Source organism: Heliangelus exortis, chromosome 6, assembly GCF_036169615.1.
Source record: "Heliangelus exortis chromosome 6, bHelExo1.hap1, whole genome shotgun sequence".
In the NCBI taxonomy this organism is placed as follows: domain Eukaryota; kingdom Metazoa; phylum Chordata; class Aves; order Apodiformes; family Trochilidae; genus Heliangelus; species Heliangelus exortis.
The window spans coordinates 24211419-24227256 of NC_092427.1; the positions used below are offsets into that span (position 1 = coordinate 24211419).

The 15838-nt window shown below is 36.0% G+C and overlaps 2 protein-coding genes across 2 annotated transcripts; one reads left to right on the top strand and one right to left on the bottom strand.

The window, feature by feature from the left end:
- The first annotated feature begins 1 nt into the window (after nucleotide 1).
- FKBP7 (FKBP prolyl isomerase 7) lies at nucleotides 2-4402 on the top strand. The gene is made up of 4 exons (XM_071747235.1): nucleotides 2-326; nucleotides 1770-1921; nucleotides 3595-3728; nucleotides 4031-4402. Exons 1-4 carry the CDS (start codon nucleotides 118-120, stop codon nucleotides 4190-4192), a joined length of 657 nt encoding a protein of 218 aa, XP_071603336.1. The 5' UTR covers nucleotides 2-117; the 3' UTR covers nucleotides 4193-4402.
- A 1243-nt stretch (nucleotides 4403-5645) lies between these two features.
- Nucleotides 5646-14322, bottom strand: PJVK (pejvakin). Its single transcript, XM_071747230.1, has 6 exons — nucleotides 12821-14322; nucleotides 11076-11271; nucleotides 9444-9585; nucleotides 8639-8756; nucleotides 6896-7000; nucleotides 5646-6383 (listed from the first exon to the last, which is right to left on the bottom strand). The coding sequence occupies exons 1-6, from the start codon at nucleotides 13029-13031 to the stop codon at nucleotides 6082-6084; spliced, it is 1074 nt and encodes a 357-aa protein (XP_071603331.1). The 5' UTR covers nucleotides 13032-14322; the 3' UTR covers nucleotides 5646-6081.
- Between the last annotated feature and the right edge of the window lie 1516 nt (nucleotides 14323-15838).

A 15838-nucleotide genomic window follows, 5' to 3' on the forward strand; every position in this document is an offset into this window, starting at 1 on the left:
GCGGCTGCCCGGGCCGAGCCGGCCCAGGGAGGCTGAGAAGGAACCGTAGCGCAGGCTCAGCCCCCGCCCCTCGAACCAACGGGGACAGTGCCACGCCGGCGGCCGCCTCGAAGCGACATGGGCCGCGGGCTGACCTTGCTCCTCCTGCCGCTGGCCCTGCTGGCGGCCCCAGCAGGGGCCGAAGGCGGCACGGCGGCGGAGGGGGAGGTTAAAATAGAGGTGCTGCACCTCCCCGAGGTCTGCAGCCCGAAAAGCAAGAAGGGGGATCTGCTGAATGCGCACTACGACGGGTTTCTGGCCAGCGACGGATCCAAGTTTTACTGCAGGTGGGCCCACAGTGCACCGTGTAGGGTGGAAGGGAAGGCATGCCCCAGTCCGGCCGTGTACGTGGCATAGGCTGCCCGTCCCCTGGAGCAGTGGGTCCCGCTTACCCGGCTGAGGGGCACGGCAGGCCCTGTGGATAAGCGGGACCCACTGCTCTCCCAGCGCGGGCACAGCTCGGGGGCCACGCTAAGCATGTTAGGATTAGTAATTTCCCCTATCTCATCCACTGCTTTTCCCAGTCGAGCGGTCACAGGATTTTACCTAGGGTCAAGAGCGACCGGTGCTGAGGTAAACTGGAAACTAAAGCCATGCTTGAGGCTGGCGGCTGTCACCAGCAAAGGCGACCGGCTGAGAGGGTCGAGGAGCGCCTGTAGCCTACACCTCACATGGAGAACGCTTTTGGAACGATGAAAAATAAACCCACTGTGTTATCATCTGCCATGTTCTGTGCTGTAATGTGCACAGAAAACCTCGGGTTGGGAGGAGAAGCTCGCGGTAGCGACGCAGACTATTCTAGACAGAAACTTGCGGTCAGTCCTTCATAGTTGGCATTGTGCAGGGCAGCCACATTATGTTAGTTGTAGTTGTTTGCAGTCGTTAAGCCTCTTCCCTATTGCTGCTTCCCTCCTCGATTTGTGCTGCCTTCCTTTTTGCCCCAGTATTAGCATTTTAGCTTCAGCTTTTTTCCTTTGTCCCATCCATACCTTCAGGGTGTTTCAGCGTCATTTTGCTTGCTTTGCACAGAAAGTTGTGCAAAAGCTCAACTTTTTTGTGTGTTTGTTTTTTTCTTTTTTTAATCATTGTAGGATTATTTTGGATTTAACAGTACTGTTTTACTTGCATTTTTTTCCTGTTGAAGTGACGGATTTTGGCACATACAGTATTGCCCTCTGACTTCTGAGCTACATGCTGCTCAGTCACTGTTCAGTGTAGGTCCCACACTGGAGACACCTCATACAACCATAAGCTGGCTCTAACAGTGAATATTTGAACTGAGCAGGGCAGTGGGTGAGCACACAGTACTGTAGCCAAAATTGCCAGGTTGCCCAAGCACACCTGTGCAAATGCTGAAGACCTATTTTCTACCTAGCAGTAAATTGCTCCTAATACTCCTCACAGACTCTTGCAGTGGCATCTTGTTTCGGGCATGCAGTGTGAATTAGGAAGATTGTATGTTTTTGTAATAAGTAATGGGTTTTACTTGATTTTTTTATTTCAACAGAAGGTTGACTGTTATACAACTCAAGATTTGACCTTAATTATAAATATAGCAGAAAAACAGTGTTAATACTTCACAGTCTTGCATTCTAAACACTATTGTGCTCTAATAATCTAATGTATGTTTTTACTGACTGCTAATTTAAAGTTATATTTATATATGAAGAAAAAGAAAAAAACAAAACCAAAAACTGAAATTCACTGTTACTTACAATTCTTTTTAATAGTCGTACACAAAATGAAGGCCATCCAAAATGGTTTGTTCTGGGTGTTGGACAAGTCATAAAAGGGTTAGATATTGCTATGATGAATATGTGTCCCGGAGAAAAACGGAAAGTGATCATTCCTCCATCATTAGCATACGGACAGCAAGGATACGGTAAAAAAGCAGTTTTAATACTAGACTTTGTCTTTCTTCTGTTTTACCCTTTCAAACATAAAACAATATAAATGACTGGAGTTCCACTATTACTGAAGGTGATGGCAGCAGCTGTGCAGCCTAATCCTGCTCATTCCTATCCAGTACATGACACCCAATGTGTTTTTCCAAGTATTGGTATAATGTGTAAAAATGACAGCAACAGGAAAATCTTCATGAGTCATATCAGCATTTATTCTATCATATTTTATTATTTTATTAATGTTTAGTTTCTATTGTTTGACTCATACCTGCTAAGCCTATTAAAGACATTCTGCATCTTCTGAGCAAAATACAATGTAATCCAGTGCATGCCACAAAATTAATCTAAGTATAAATAATCTTTTTAAAATACTGCTTATATCCTGTATAGTTAAAGGCTTATACCAGCATATTACATAATATTTGCAACAATACAATGCAGGGAATCTGATATGTACTTATGATGCTTACATGTATAGACTAATTTTAAAAAAAAATGTTCCTGTCAGAGTTTTATGTAGCAGTACTCTTAGCTGCAGACAAATTCAGCTCTGACTTGTATGTAGTAGTTTTTGTAAAAAGGTAGCTTCTCTGTGATAATTCTTTGGTAGTAATATTGTGTCCAAATGCCATGCACCAGTTTTGTCTTTCATATGATTCCATTGTAGTCATTCAAGTTTATTAGGAAAAAAATCTTTGCATAATACTGAATAATTCTCACAAAAGCGAAGAGATAAACAGACACAGACAGAAGTATGTTCTTTAATACTAGTGTCAACTGTTTGTTCTAGGTAGCACTTCAAGAAAGAATTTTCTTGCAGCACACCTGTCCTCTGTCTCAACATATTCCTGCATACTGGGGAAGATGCCTGCCTAATCTTGAATTAGAAAAGATGCATGGCTTTCTAAATCTTTACATATCTTTCCCTTTCCTTTTTTGGTATGTACATTTGTTAACTACTGGCACTGAATTCTTGTATTTTATCTCTCTTTAAGAAGTACTATATAAACAATATATTTAAAAGTTCTACATTTTTAAAGCTAGTAAGATTAAAATCTTTTGAACTCTGAAACCTGCCATTTTACTTTGAATGTTTTAGATGAGTAGTGTGAGTTACAATTTTGTTACCTTCTCTTTCTAAACAAGGTAGATCCTTACCTTTTTTTTAAAGTTATGTTCTGTCAACATTCTAAGGTTACCATGTCATGACGCTCACTGGCTATGAATAGAAGTAACTTGCATGTTTACATTTACATTTTACACTGCATGATTTCTTGATGCTTTTTTGGCTTCTAAACCTTGTTAGTTTGTTACTATCCCTCTTCAGTTCCCCTTTTTAAGCCACATGCTTGATACAGTGACCTGTGTTTATAGGCAGTGGTGTTTTTACATCAGATATCAGACAAAGGAATAATTACGTCAATAAAAATTTTGCTTCAGTGTATTTTTTGCAAATCTGTCTCAAAATCGCTTACATAACACAATTTGAACAATCCTCTATCTGTATATTTAAATTCAGAGTTTAACTTTATATAAACATGGTCTTTTGTCTCAAAAAGATAAGATTCTTTACATGTTAATTTATCATACATGTGATCTCTGACCAGTGTCTCATTTCTTAAGTGCATTTTTTTTTTCCTTTTATTCATAGCACAGGGCAAGATTCCACCCAATGCAACACTGATCTTTGAGATTGAACTTTATGCTGTAAATAAGGGACCTCGCAGTGTCGAAGCATTTAATCAAATAGACAAGGACAACGACAAAAAACTGTCTACACTTGAGGTAATATGATGTAACTAACTTGGAATAAATAATTTATAAAACTATATGTATAGTTGCATTGATGTTATATCTTTATATGAGCTGCCTCTGCTGCAGTTCATCACATAAACTACACTCTGCAATGTTGAAATTTACTTTTATTACTATGTTTGTCTGTCTCAGACTTGCTGGGAAACAAACCTCAGATGTGGCTGCACTGGAGTCACATCAACTTAAATATATACCCCAAGTATCCTTGAAGATAGATGTTGAGTACTGGCATAAAGGCCACAATGGTTGGGATTTCTTTTCTTTTCTTCTAGATAAGCCAGTATTTGAAAGAAGAATTTGCAAGAGATGGCAAAAAACGTCATCCTTCAGTCCACGATGAAATCTTAGCTGATATATTTAAGAAGAATGACCATGATGGAGATGGTTTCATATCAGCAAAGGAGTATAATGTCTACCAGCATGATGAACTCTGAGTACTTCAAAAATCTTTGGCTGTTTTCTAGACATTGAATTTTAAATAATAATAATAATACTTTGTCACGGTATTTTTGTATTTTTTTTTATAGTGGCATCTTTTTTATATCTCTTAAGGTGACTGTAAAAAAAATTTCTTTCAACATTCAACTAATAAATGTGTTAATATTTTAAAAAAAAGAAATAAAATTGGAAAACATCATGATCTATTATTAGTGGTTTCTGCATCTTGTCCTAGTCTGCCATATTGCTCAGTAGTCTTTTTCATTTTGTAAAATACTGATGAAAGTAATTCTTTCTGTCTTGTCAAGCACAAACAAATGGTTCCAGCACCTGTTGACATAGTAAGAACATATCTAATGAATACTTCTCAATCCTCTGTAAGATAAAAGGGGAAAACAGAATCCCAGGAAGGCAACTCGGTTACCACTCAGCAGGTTCTTGAGGAATTCTAATTTGCTGCAAATTTAACTCCAAAAGGCCTTAAAATAAGTGAACCCTGTCTATGGAATGTTAAGATAAAACCTCAAATGTCTTTAAAACAACTTAAAATTACAACTTTGATGCAGTGTTATTGTGAATAATCTGCTGTTCATGAAAAAAGTACTTTAAGTGAGTTTTTAAACTTTGACTTAGTAAAATTATTGTTAGTCAGTTTATTCAGCAACACCAAGTAAAAAATCTACGCTATAATTTACTTGGAATAGGTGGAAGATTATGGGAGATACTCTATAAAACATAAGTAGTTATTTGGGCATCATTCTGTTTTCCATCACTTTGGAAAAATGCAAAGTAGCACCAATAGTTAATACTCAGTACTTCAGGCTAGTTAACTGTTCTGCTTCTGCAGGTGTCATCATAATACTTGGGCAACATATTTTACTCACGTGAAGTGCAATGGCTGCATTCATTTCATCGTGTGATAATCAGATGTACACAGTTAAAGTAGCAGCACAAGTAAAAAAGCTTCCATAGCTGGCTTATTCTTACATTAATGCTCAAAGGTAGAAAAGCATTTAAAAATAGTTTTTCCAGTTTAAGATAGAATGGGAAGAGCTTCAACAATAGTATGCCAACCAAGAACACTCCCAGTCTTAGTACTGGACACAGTCCTATAGTCCCTTCTGGTGGTTATGCTCTCAACAGCACAGGCTTAATTTTCTGTGGCTGAGATTTCCCAGTTAAAAGACCTGCACCCCTAAATTCTTGTTGGAAGGATGTAGTTCTGTTATTTTCCTAAATTTTCAAAACATTTTCTGCTAAGCAATTTTTTCAAAACACAAAAAAGGAAGTCGAGCAAATGTGACCTAAAATGCAAAGAAAAAAGGGGGACTCACTGGTACTTTATAGTAATCTACACAAACTGTTGACATGAGGTCATGGCATCCTAATATGAAGCACCTTTCCCTAGCTTTGGTTGTTCCCTTTTGTAAATAAAACATTAGACCGCACTAGTTTTAGCTTGTTTTTTAATCTGATACTTTACAATTAAACATTCATGAGAACACTAAATTATTAACAAATATTCTCATTTTACTATCATTTACCAGCGTAGCTAAAGGCAACAATTTGGGGTTTAGCAACAGGTTTGTGTAAACAAACTAAGTTCTAGCATATATTCTGACATTACGAAAATACAATTTAAAAGTATATTTTTAATTACCATGGCAATGAAAGGAGAAGTTGCTAGAAAGAAAAAAGCAATGTCAGGGTATGAAAGAAGGCATTTACAAGGAAAAGGTCATTGTGAATCAAATTGAAGTGTTATAAAATATTTTGCACTTTCACTCTATTGCTTTTTGACAATTTGAGTCACATCTACTAATTCTGAAAAGTTTGTGGCACGGTTATGTTTTTGTCTGTGACAATGCACACTTACCTAGCTGAGTTACTTTACTCTCTTATGCCAGAGGTCAAAACAGGGCACAGCGTGCAGTCGCACATACTTTTGTCCATTGAAAGAACACTCTAAGCATCCATAGACGGTCTCCCTTTTAGCACTTCCCATTCCACAGAGGACACAGGGACCCTTGGGGATGTTGTTATTAAGTAAATTAATTCGGATATGAGATCCTTCTCTGAGATAACTCGTAGAGATATCAGTCATGCTTGCAGCTTTTTCATAATAATCTGTAAAAAGGTCCTCCAAGTAAGGATCAGAGCTTGCAATGGTTTCCACTACTCTTTTATCTGAAAAAGAATGCACCAAAAAAAGTAGCAACAATTTGTCATGACATCATGAACTGTTTACAAACAATCTATCTACCCGTGGAAATAACAACTGATTCATTAAGGCATTCTAAACATGCCATGTTGTAGATTACTTCCCACGTGAGATGCAAATTTTTCTTTGCCTCTATAATACAATTACAAAAGCCAGATTTTTTTTTTTCTATACGACCTATGTACATAATGCTGCCTTTAGAAATGCAGCTAAAATATAATATGAACCAAACTTTTATAAAATTTTTGCCAAATCAGATCAGAGCTGTGTACTTTCCAGTTTAACCATTTTTATTTTTGCCTTTCTAGTTCTATTATCTAAAAAATGTAAACTCGCTTTTTTTCCTAACATTTACAAAAAAAGGCTCATTTTCTTCCAAAATTTTTTTCTTTAACCATTCATCTTTCACACAAAGAAACAAAAATTCACTCTTCATGCATTAACTAGGACATTTGGATATAAATATCAAAAGCCATACTTTGATGAAACAGATTATTCTTTAACCTCCTTAATTTGGTCAGTGAAGATGATCCAGACTTCTCTTTTTCAAATCCTCCTTTTGAAATTGGAGTCACACAAAGTTCTTTAAAAATTAAAAACAAGGTTTCAGAAAGAAACAAAATATAAAAGCAATAATTGCACAATAGAGTTTAATATGCCTTCTAATCTTTGAAGCTAACAGTGATTAAATTCAGCTTTTTTTGAATTTTAAAATGTTGGTGGCTTTCAACATACATCAGTTTGTTTTAGTTTTTACACGATTAGTGGTCATGTTGAGGGACTAAGCCAATATCATATAAATGGAAGTCCCACTTCTGAAGGAGAAACATTTCTATGATCTAAAAATGGAAAACAATAAGCAACACTGTGAGCTCTGTAGTCATCTCTTCAACACTAAATTGACCACTTTTAATAATAAGAATTATCACCAAAGTTTCTATCCATAACTTGAAAAAAAACCTTTAAAGTGTAATATAGGGACAATCAGTTCCAAGAACTGAAAAAAACCCAACATTTTAAACTTTCCCAATTAAGAATTCTCCTTAATTACACAAATACCAGATTAACTGATATTTCATTGATAATGAGTGTAGCAATTAACATTGTACATGTATCTGCCATTGTGCAATAAAACGAAACAACTTCCAAAATGGTAACTAATGTTGAGCCTTAGGGAACTGAATATAAAGAACTACCATACTGTATTGTTTCTTTAGCTTTTAAGCCCATACTTATGCTTGGTTTGGAGTGCATCTAAAGCTTATAAAGCAGGATAAAGGTATTTCACAGGTCAGTCAAAACAGGTGTTATATAGTACTGAGTTCCTGCCATGGAAGTTTAATAATGTGTATGCCAAAGGGTGTGGCCCGGTTTGCAGCTTCTAAAACACAGTCCTGTACAGATCTGCAGGGACAGATTACTTCCCTAACCAGGTCTTTTATCTTGCTGTCTACAGTAGCCACAATGTTACACAGACTCAAATTCCTGGAACAGTTGATTGATCAGAGAGGTTCTTGTATTTAAGTACACGTGAATCTGTTGGCTAAAACTTTATTTAAAATTACGCTAACTGGGGGAGAGTTTTGCATTTGATATCAAGTACTAGGGTCAACTGACTTTCTGGTTTATTACAAACAATGCTAGTAACATTGATGATGGTATAGGCTACAATTTAATTATTGCAAGTGCTGTCTTTCTCCCAAAGGAGATAAATTTACAAGAGTCATACAAATTTTTTATTAATTTTAGTAACTGTGATTATTTCTTCCTAAATATCTTCAGATATCCATTTGTGGTAGTGATGTATCAGACTGAAATTAAAGTTCCAACAGGAAAAAATGTTACCTTAGATTGGCAGTTCTGCACACTTTCTACTTTACATGGGTCTTTCTACTTGCCTATTTCATGCCTAAGCCTGTTCATCACAGGCTAAAAATATAAGAAAATTAATTTTTGTTCCTTGTGACTATGGGATTTTACAAAAAATTACAAATCCTACTCAACTTACAAGCAATGTTTCTCAACAGACAATTTTCTATTAACTATTTCTATTCTTTTCAAGAATTGTTTCCCTTAGAAAGTCTGACTGCTTATGTGCATAATATTAAGGCATATCATTGTATGGGCTTGGGGCTTACATATACCAAGAGCAAGAAAACTGTTTTTAAAAGTCATATCCTTATAAACAATTGCAGTAATTACAGTCATGCACATCACTCACCAAAATTACCATCCAAATGAATATAAAGTTCAAAAACACTAAAAGCAATAGTCGTATGTGCAGGAAAAACAATTACTTTGTCTCGCCCTTTAAAATTCTGATCTTCAATAATGTGAAACTGTAATTTAGAAAAGTATCAAATTGGTTAAAATTTAAATGAAAAATAAAAATACACAAATTACACAATATCCTAACTGTATACATTGAAAGCTATGCTTCCACGAGGAAGATCTAATTTCACAAGTAAAAAATTTTGTATGAACAGCTTCACTGTTTAATAAATTTTGCTACAGAGGTATTAACAACTTGTATCACTCATTGAAAATTATGTGAATTATTTATAAAGACTAGTAATGGGCTACCATCAAAAGATTTGAAGGTTCAATTATTCATACATACTGAAAAGAGAGAAAGAGAGAAATAATATAATACAGGGAGAAAGATGAAATAATAACAACCTTAATGTGTTACAGAAGATTAATATAATAATGAAATCTAGGTTATACATTTATTAGAGATTCAAAAGTAAGAAGTAAAATCCATATTTTTGCAATTCTTCACCCAAAGCAATGCATTTCCCATTCTTCAGTCACAAAAGTGATACTAGCAAAAGACCATCTTTTAATTCAGTTTTTATTTCATTTTATGATTTGGTGCAATAATTTGATTATAAAATGTAACATATAATCTATTTACTTAATTTTTTTCTGAGCCTACATCAGCAAAAATAGATACAACCATAACATTTATTTAAAAAAAATATGTTTGTTGATTTAAGTTACAGAACTTTGTCAAACATACTTACCCTCATTGTCTCTCCACGCATTCCAGTATGGACGGTTAAGGAGCACTGCCTTGTAGTTCTAATACTTTCCATGACCACACACAAAACTTCCATCCTACTTTTTCTTGATTGATGGACTAGACAATGATCAAAGTTTATTTTTCTAAAATCAAGAGGGAGGCAGGAAGGAAATACAGAGATTAGCAGCTAATAGAATTAGTAACTTTATGTCAGTAAATAAATCATTATAACTTCTCTCTCATAAGGGTAAAACAACTGACTGAGGACGTGTCTGGAAACTGAATATTGGTTTTCAGTATTTGGGAACAGAAGCACGAAAAATCCAAATAAAGCCAGTAAGGTACAAATGTTAGACAGAATATGTGGAAAATCCTGGAAAATTCCAGGTCTTCTATTTGACCCTATTCTTAGTGACCAAGAGGAATTGTCAGCACACCCTAAGTAATACAGTTTTTAATAAAAGTCGTACAATTAAGGCGAGTCAGAAAGAATTTTTGGAAAACAGTAAAAGCAACAGCTGTAGTGTTTTATCTTTGGGCTTCTATAAAGCTTATGATCATGGAATGTTTTGGTTAGAAGCCTATACAAGCTGTTATACAATCAATGCATTAAAACTGGTGAACTGACAAGTGTTGACTAAAACTGAAAAGAAACTGTATCAGCTATAGAACAATCATGAAACGAGAGTGTTTGTAGGAGAATTTCTGCAGGCACTGTAGAAAGTCCTGTAACGATATTTTTATTAGGAGACTAGAATTGTCTCCCCATTTCCACCCCCAAACACTAATGGTAATGTTTGGAGGTTACAAATAAAGTGGGGAAAGGTAGTTACAGAACAAGAGAGGTTACAGACACAAAACTACTTTGTAAATAACTACAAGGAAACCAAACGTAACATCATGCATAGTGAATAATTCACTGGAATGCAACACAGGGATTCACTGAGATGACACTGTGGCCAAGGGATGATCTTTGAAATATAAACTGGATAAATACACCCAGAATTAATTCTATCATGTCCAGTTGTGTTTTTCATTTGTGCCCGCACTAGAGGAGCACAAAGATCAGTTTCATTGTTCACAGATCAACAAGGATGTTGGAAAAATGGAGAGTGCATTCAGAGAAGAGCCACAGAAGGCTAAGAAAAGTTCCAGTAGATAAACCTACTTTGATTTTCTAAAAAAAAAAGCTGAGCAATAACCTCATAAAACCTTAAAATACCTACACTGGAAATGATACACAGAGCTCTCTAGTTCAGCAGACAAAAGCAAGCAATTCCTCTTTTTGAAACTCAAAGTTGAGTAATCGTTTGAAGTAAATTTTAAAATTTCAGTAGTATGAAATAACATAGATAGGACCTTGGATGGACTTCTCCTCTCTGGAATTTTTTCTCCTTTAATTCAAACAAGAATTAATTCAGAAAAATTCTGCAGTCTGTGTTACACAGGAGGTCTTGTGTTGAGCCATAGTGATCTAACTTGAGTCTCATTAGACCTACAACTAAGAAATTTTAAGTGATCAGACAGTGACTGGTATTGATTGGATAAAATCAAAAACCTAATAACTTCAAAGGATCGACCTAAATGTATGAAATATGATTGTGGAACAAGAAAATTAAATGTATAATATAACCTTGTAGTAAGTTCTTTAAGTAAAGTTGGTACTTCAACCTCATGTTTGGTCACTATTCCAAAAGAAGCTTTAAAGGCAATAGAATCTGATCCATCTACATCAAAACCAACATCATTCATTATCTGATTTCCTCTTCTACCATTAAGCGAAACATCCGATTTGTCTTCATAGTTGAGCAACTGGTAGGATGAGACACCTGATTAAAAGATAAACATTGCACGATGGAAAGTCAGAACACCACATTTCTACACAGCAGTACATATTTGGAACAGGACACTTAAATTACTATAATTTTAATAGAATAAATATAAAGAAGAGAATATAAAGAAGAAGAGTACTGCTCCTACTGTAATTACCCATGTCAACGTGAAATTCAGAGCTACACTGAGCATGCACTTGTTGGTGTTACTGCTGCTGACTGATGGAAAGAGAACGTGTAAGAGTCTGAGGGATTTCCGTGACTCTCTGGCAGGGGTGTCCCTATGCTCTTGTAGATGCTTATATTTGTCACATAAAAAATGAAATTGAATTACAAAGCTCTTTGCTTATATTCAAGGACAGTATCTTCTGTACATGACAGAAAAGACTATTAAGGCCTTGAGACACATTTTAATGAGATTTTGCAACCTTTTGCTCAGCCTTTGAAATGAGATTTTTTTCAATTCTTTTAATTCTGGAAAAAACAGCTGACTTCTCCTGTATGTAAAACTATTAGGATTAGTGGGGTTCCAATCGTTTTCATTATGCTTGCCTCCTAGAATCACCATTTTTAGGGGTTAACTGATATTTCTATCTTCTGCTCATATTGTTTTTTCTAAGTAGAGTTTTTAATTAAAGCAATTGTGCAGGTAATGATGTGACCAATGCTTTCGTTAAAACAGACCTTTTTTCCAAAAGGAAGTGAAACAATGCAACTGCTTTGAGGAAATATGGTACACATACGAATTATACAGAATTTCCAAAGGAAGGTATGGGAAAATTCAGGCAGTATAGTTGACTTTTGCACTCTAATTCCCATAGAATCCCTTCAAAACTTTCTTATATTGAATAGCAAAGGCAATTTAAACAGATTTAAGCTGTTTAAGCACACAGAAAGATTAAAAATGAGGAAAAAATCATATGGAAATCCGGTCACTTCAGTCAGATAGTTTTTGTCAAATGTTTCTGCATGTGCAGAGCCCTGTTTAACACCAGACATTACTAAAAGAGAACAATGTTCAGTCTTACATATGAGTACGCAGAGAAAGATGACCATTAAAAACAAATTTTAAGTAGCAATTGATCAACAAGCATCAATACATCTACCATGAATCTGTTGTGATTTGTGAAAAAACACAAGGCTTAAATGAATTAATTTCATATTAGTTTAGAAAATACCAAGGCCTTTTAGTGCAATTATAATTCACTGTTTGGGGCCTTTTACACTTTTTTCAGAAAGTTTTTTTGGTTTTTGGGGGGGGTTTTTTGTTTGTTTTTTTTTTGTTTGGTTGGTTTTTTTTTGGTTGGTTGGTTGGTTGGTTGGTTGGTTTTTTGTTCCTTTTTTAATCTGTTCTACTAGTTTCGTTTTGGGGTTTTTTGGTTGGTTGGTTTTTTAAACTATTTCTTACATGGCTAGGGAAGACAAATTTTATTACAGATATATTAAAGAGATATCATACCACCTACACAGTTAAAACCATGTCTACTGTTCTACATTTACTAGGTAACATGCATTTTTCCACTCTGAAGGAAGATAGAAACCTTACCTGCAGAAATCTCTTTCTCCCCTTGAAGAATGTCTTTTAGTGTAAATGGTGTTGAAGCAAATTTAGAGGTTTTTGATAGTAAACATTTTCTTTTCTTGATCACAAGGCTTAAAGGTTGGTATTTATCAGCTTCACTCAGACTGGGCACTGGAACAAGTCTTCCTCCATCACCAACCTGTTTAACAAAGTTTTTGGTTGCAGCAGCAAACATATTATGACATTATTATTATATTTTTAATGATAGTAGCAAAAAGCTCTGTATCAAGTACAAGTTCCAGATGTCAAGCCCATGTTCAATTCCTTTTCCAATGCTCTTTAGAAAAAAAAAAAAAAAAAAAAAAATCAAACTGTTTCTTAGATTAAGTTATATTTTGCTTGAAAATAATCAACAGCATCTTATCTGCTCAGCTCCTATGGTCTATTGCTCCAGACTCCTCTCAAAGACCTTCAGTGAAGCTCTAATTCTGCATGATGAATAATGAATAACCCATGTAAACTGATAGGGAAACAGTTGCCCTTTCCTTGGCAGTCTAACGTCACTCTTTGAAAACAAAATTTATACTCTTAGAAACTGAAGACAGTAACTTCCGCAAGCCTTAGATTCCCTTGAGGAGATACTGATGTATTACTGTTTATTGGGTCCTTGCTGCAGCTGAATTCTTGTTGTTTTATCAACAAGCAACAAAGCATCCCAGATGCACTCCAGGAATGCTGTATGAATGATGCCTGAATTACACATTGGTGAAAGCTGGCAGTTCTGCTGAGATGGTGTTGCCTTTCAACAGTGGCTGCAGGACCTACCTGTGGGAGCTCAGCTGGAGAGCAAGCAGTGGTGGGGTGTTGGGAAACACCTGGTCTGGAGTGGAAGACTAGAGATCATAGAATCATAGAATGTGTGGGTTGGAAGGGACCTTAAAGATCATCTAGTTCCAGCCCCCTTAGGGTTAAAACATTTTAGGAATAGGTTTCTGATGAGTTGCCTCCTTGAATTTCTGAATTCTGTAACACGCTATAATCCACTGTAAATACTGCAGGAGCTGTTTGTATCATCATCATGCCACAGAGCAAAGAACTGGAGTGCAATTATATTAACTTTGTCGTATTCAGAAAATATTCACTAATATTGCACATCCAAGTAAAGAAACCTAAGACATTTCCCACCCTCCCCATTGCTAGGCACTTGTACTTGGCACATGAGCATACTCAGGAATTTTCAGCATTTCTGCACTCTCTCATTTTGAGCAAGCATGCTGTGCATACCTTATGCCCGAGTTAGCACTTGAATAAAAAAATCTTGCCTCATCTTGCCAAGTTTTACAGATGAAAATCCTTCTCAGATGTGAGTTGGGCTCAAGCCTACACCTGGGGAGGTCCAATGCTGTAACCTTCTCAGCACAGAGCCGCATAACAGTGATGAAGCATCCCATCTGCCTTCACTACGCAGGACCCTTCATAGAAAAAATAAAAGACTTTTCTAACCTGATCTAAGCCTGCTTTTACATATTACTAGGAAAAAGGTCAGACTTGAATCCTCACCTCAGGCTGAGGTACTGTTTAAAAAAAAACAAATTAAAAATATGAATAAAAACATCTCCCTTGTTCCTCACTCCAAGATTGACTGGTAGCCATCTGTGATGACTTTTGTTCTTAAGTGAGCCCACTTGAATCATATACCCTCTAACCCTTGCAAATAAATAAATAAATAAATAAATACAGAATTTACGTGCAGAAGCCTCATTATGGTCAGAAGCTGGAATTCCATCCAGGAAAAAGTATGAAGTGATGTAAAGATAGAGATTAGCATCTGCATTATATGTTTGTTTGTTTGTTAATATATTTCCCAGTCCCTACAACTCCAGCTAAACTCTGCTCCTAACTACCACCTCCCTTTCTATTTCTGTTTGTCTCCAGCAGACTGAAGATGTCTCTAAGTTGCCTCTGGGCATCACAAGCATCAATATGGGGAGTAGTTTCAAGGTATTCAATCCTGTGCTCTGCAGTTTCTTTGCTATATCTTCACCATATATGTCTTCTTCATACATAAAGGCAGCATGATTTAGGAGCAACAATAATTGGAACCATAACACTGCCAAATTACACTGGTAATATGTTCAATAGCTTTTTAGCGTACAAAAAGGTGCTTTTGGTTCTCAGACCACCTGACTTAAGTGCCTTCGAACTATATTACATTTATCTGCACATCTTTGCAAAAGGACAAGTGTGAGAAATCACCTAAAACCCAGCAAAATAAATGCTACTGAAAAAATTACTGCCTAAAATCTCTAACTTTCCAGCAGATGGCAGGAGTATTTCCTCAGAAAGCAAGGATCGCTGCTATATAAATCTTGTCATATTTCAGGAGGTAATAAAAATACTGATTTACGGAACTAAATGTAGTCCTTATTACATATATAGTTGTTTTTTTTTTTACTGCCCAAATGGTTTCAACAGCACTTGAGCTTTTTTCTTCCTCTCCAGGGTGGAGCTTGTTTAGAAATTATCGTGTACAATCAAAAACTGTCAGTTAAATACCAAGACTTGCTCCACCGTTGTACTGAGCCCTGGTACAGCATGCTGCACAATACTGCAAGAATTATATCAATAAAAGGCTGTAAGATGGGGAGTTCAACAGGCTTCTCTACGGCTTTTGGTTGACATAACCTTCCTTTCACCTTTATACAAGCAACATCTGTTGACTTGTTGAAAAGAGAACACGATGCTCACTTGGCTCCTTTGTACCAGTTCACTGCCTTCTCTCTATAGCTATGTTAATGAAAAGAAAACACAAAAGACATTAAGGAGCATACATTCTGGTGATAGCTCTATATCCTCTTCCACAGACTTACCTTTCAGGTTTCAGACTTTTGTTCACAGATGTGCAGACTACTTAATCAGTGTTTCACATGTCCATCTTTAAACAAGGTAATAATAAATAACTATTGCTGATTAAGGCATATGAAATATCCCAGCTTTTGTTTCTTTGTAGTTGCCCTAGTGTTATTGGCAGTATTTTTAATG

Excerpts from the sequence above, each read along its gene's own strand:
- FKBP7 (XM_071747235.1), top strand. The coding sequence starts at position 118 with ATGGGCCGCGGGCTGACCTTGCTCCTCCTGCCGCTGGCCCTGCTGGCG. Across the intron at positions 1,922-3,594 it reads ATACGGACAGCAAGGATACG|CACAGGGCAAGATTCCACCC; the intron begins GTAAAAAAGCAG and ends TTTTATTCATAG. Across the intron at positions 3,729-4,030 it reads AAAAACTGTCTACACTTGAG|ATAAGCCAGTATTTGAAAGA; the intron begins GTAATATGATGT and ends CTTTTCTTCTAG.
- PJVK (XM_071747230.1), bottom strand. The coding sequence starts at position 13,031 with ATGTTTGCTGCTGCAACCAAAAACTTTGTTAAACAGGTTGGTGATGGA. Across the intron at positions 9,586-11,075 it reads CTTAAAGAACTTACTACAAG|AAAAATAAACTTTGATCATT; the intron begins GTTATATTATAC and ends TCTTGATTTTAG. Across the intron at positions 8,757-9,443 it reads TGCGTGGAGAGACAATGAGG|TTTCACATTATTGAAGATCA; the intron begins GTAAGTATGTTT and ends TCTAAATTACAG.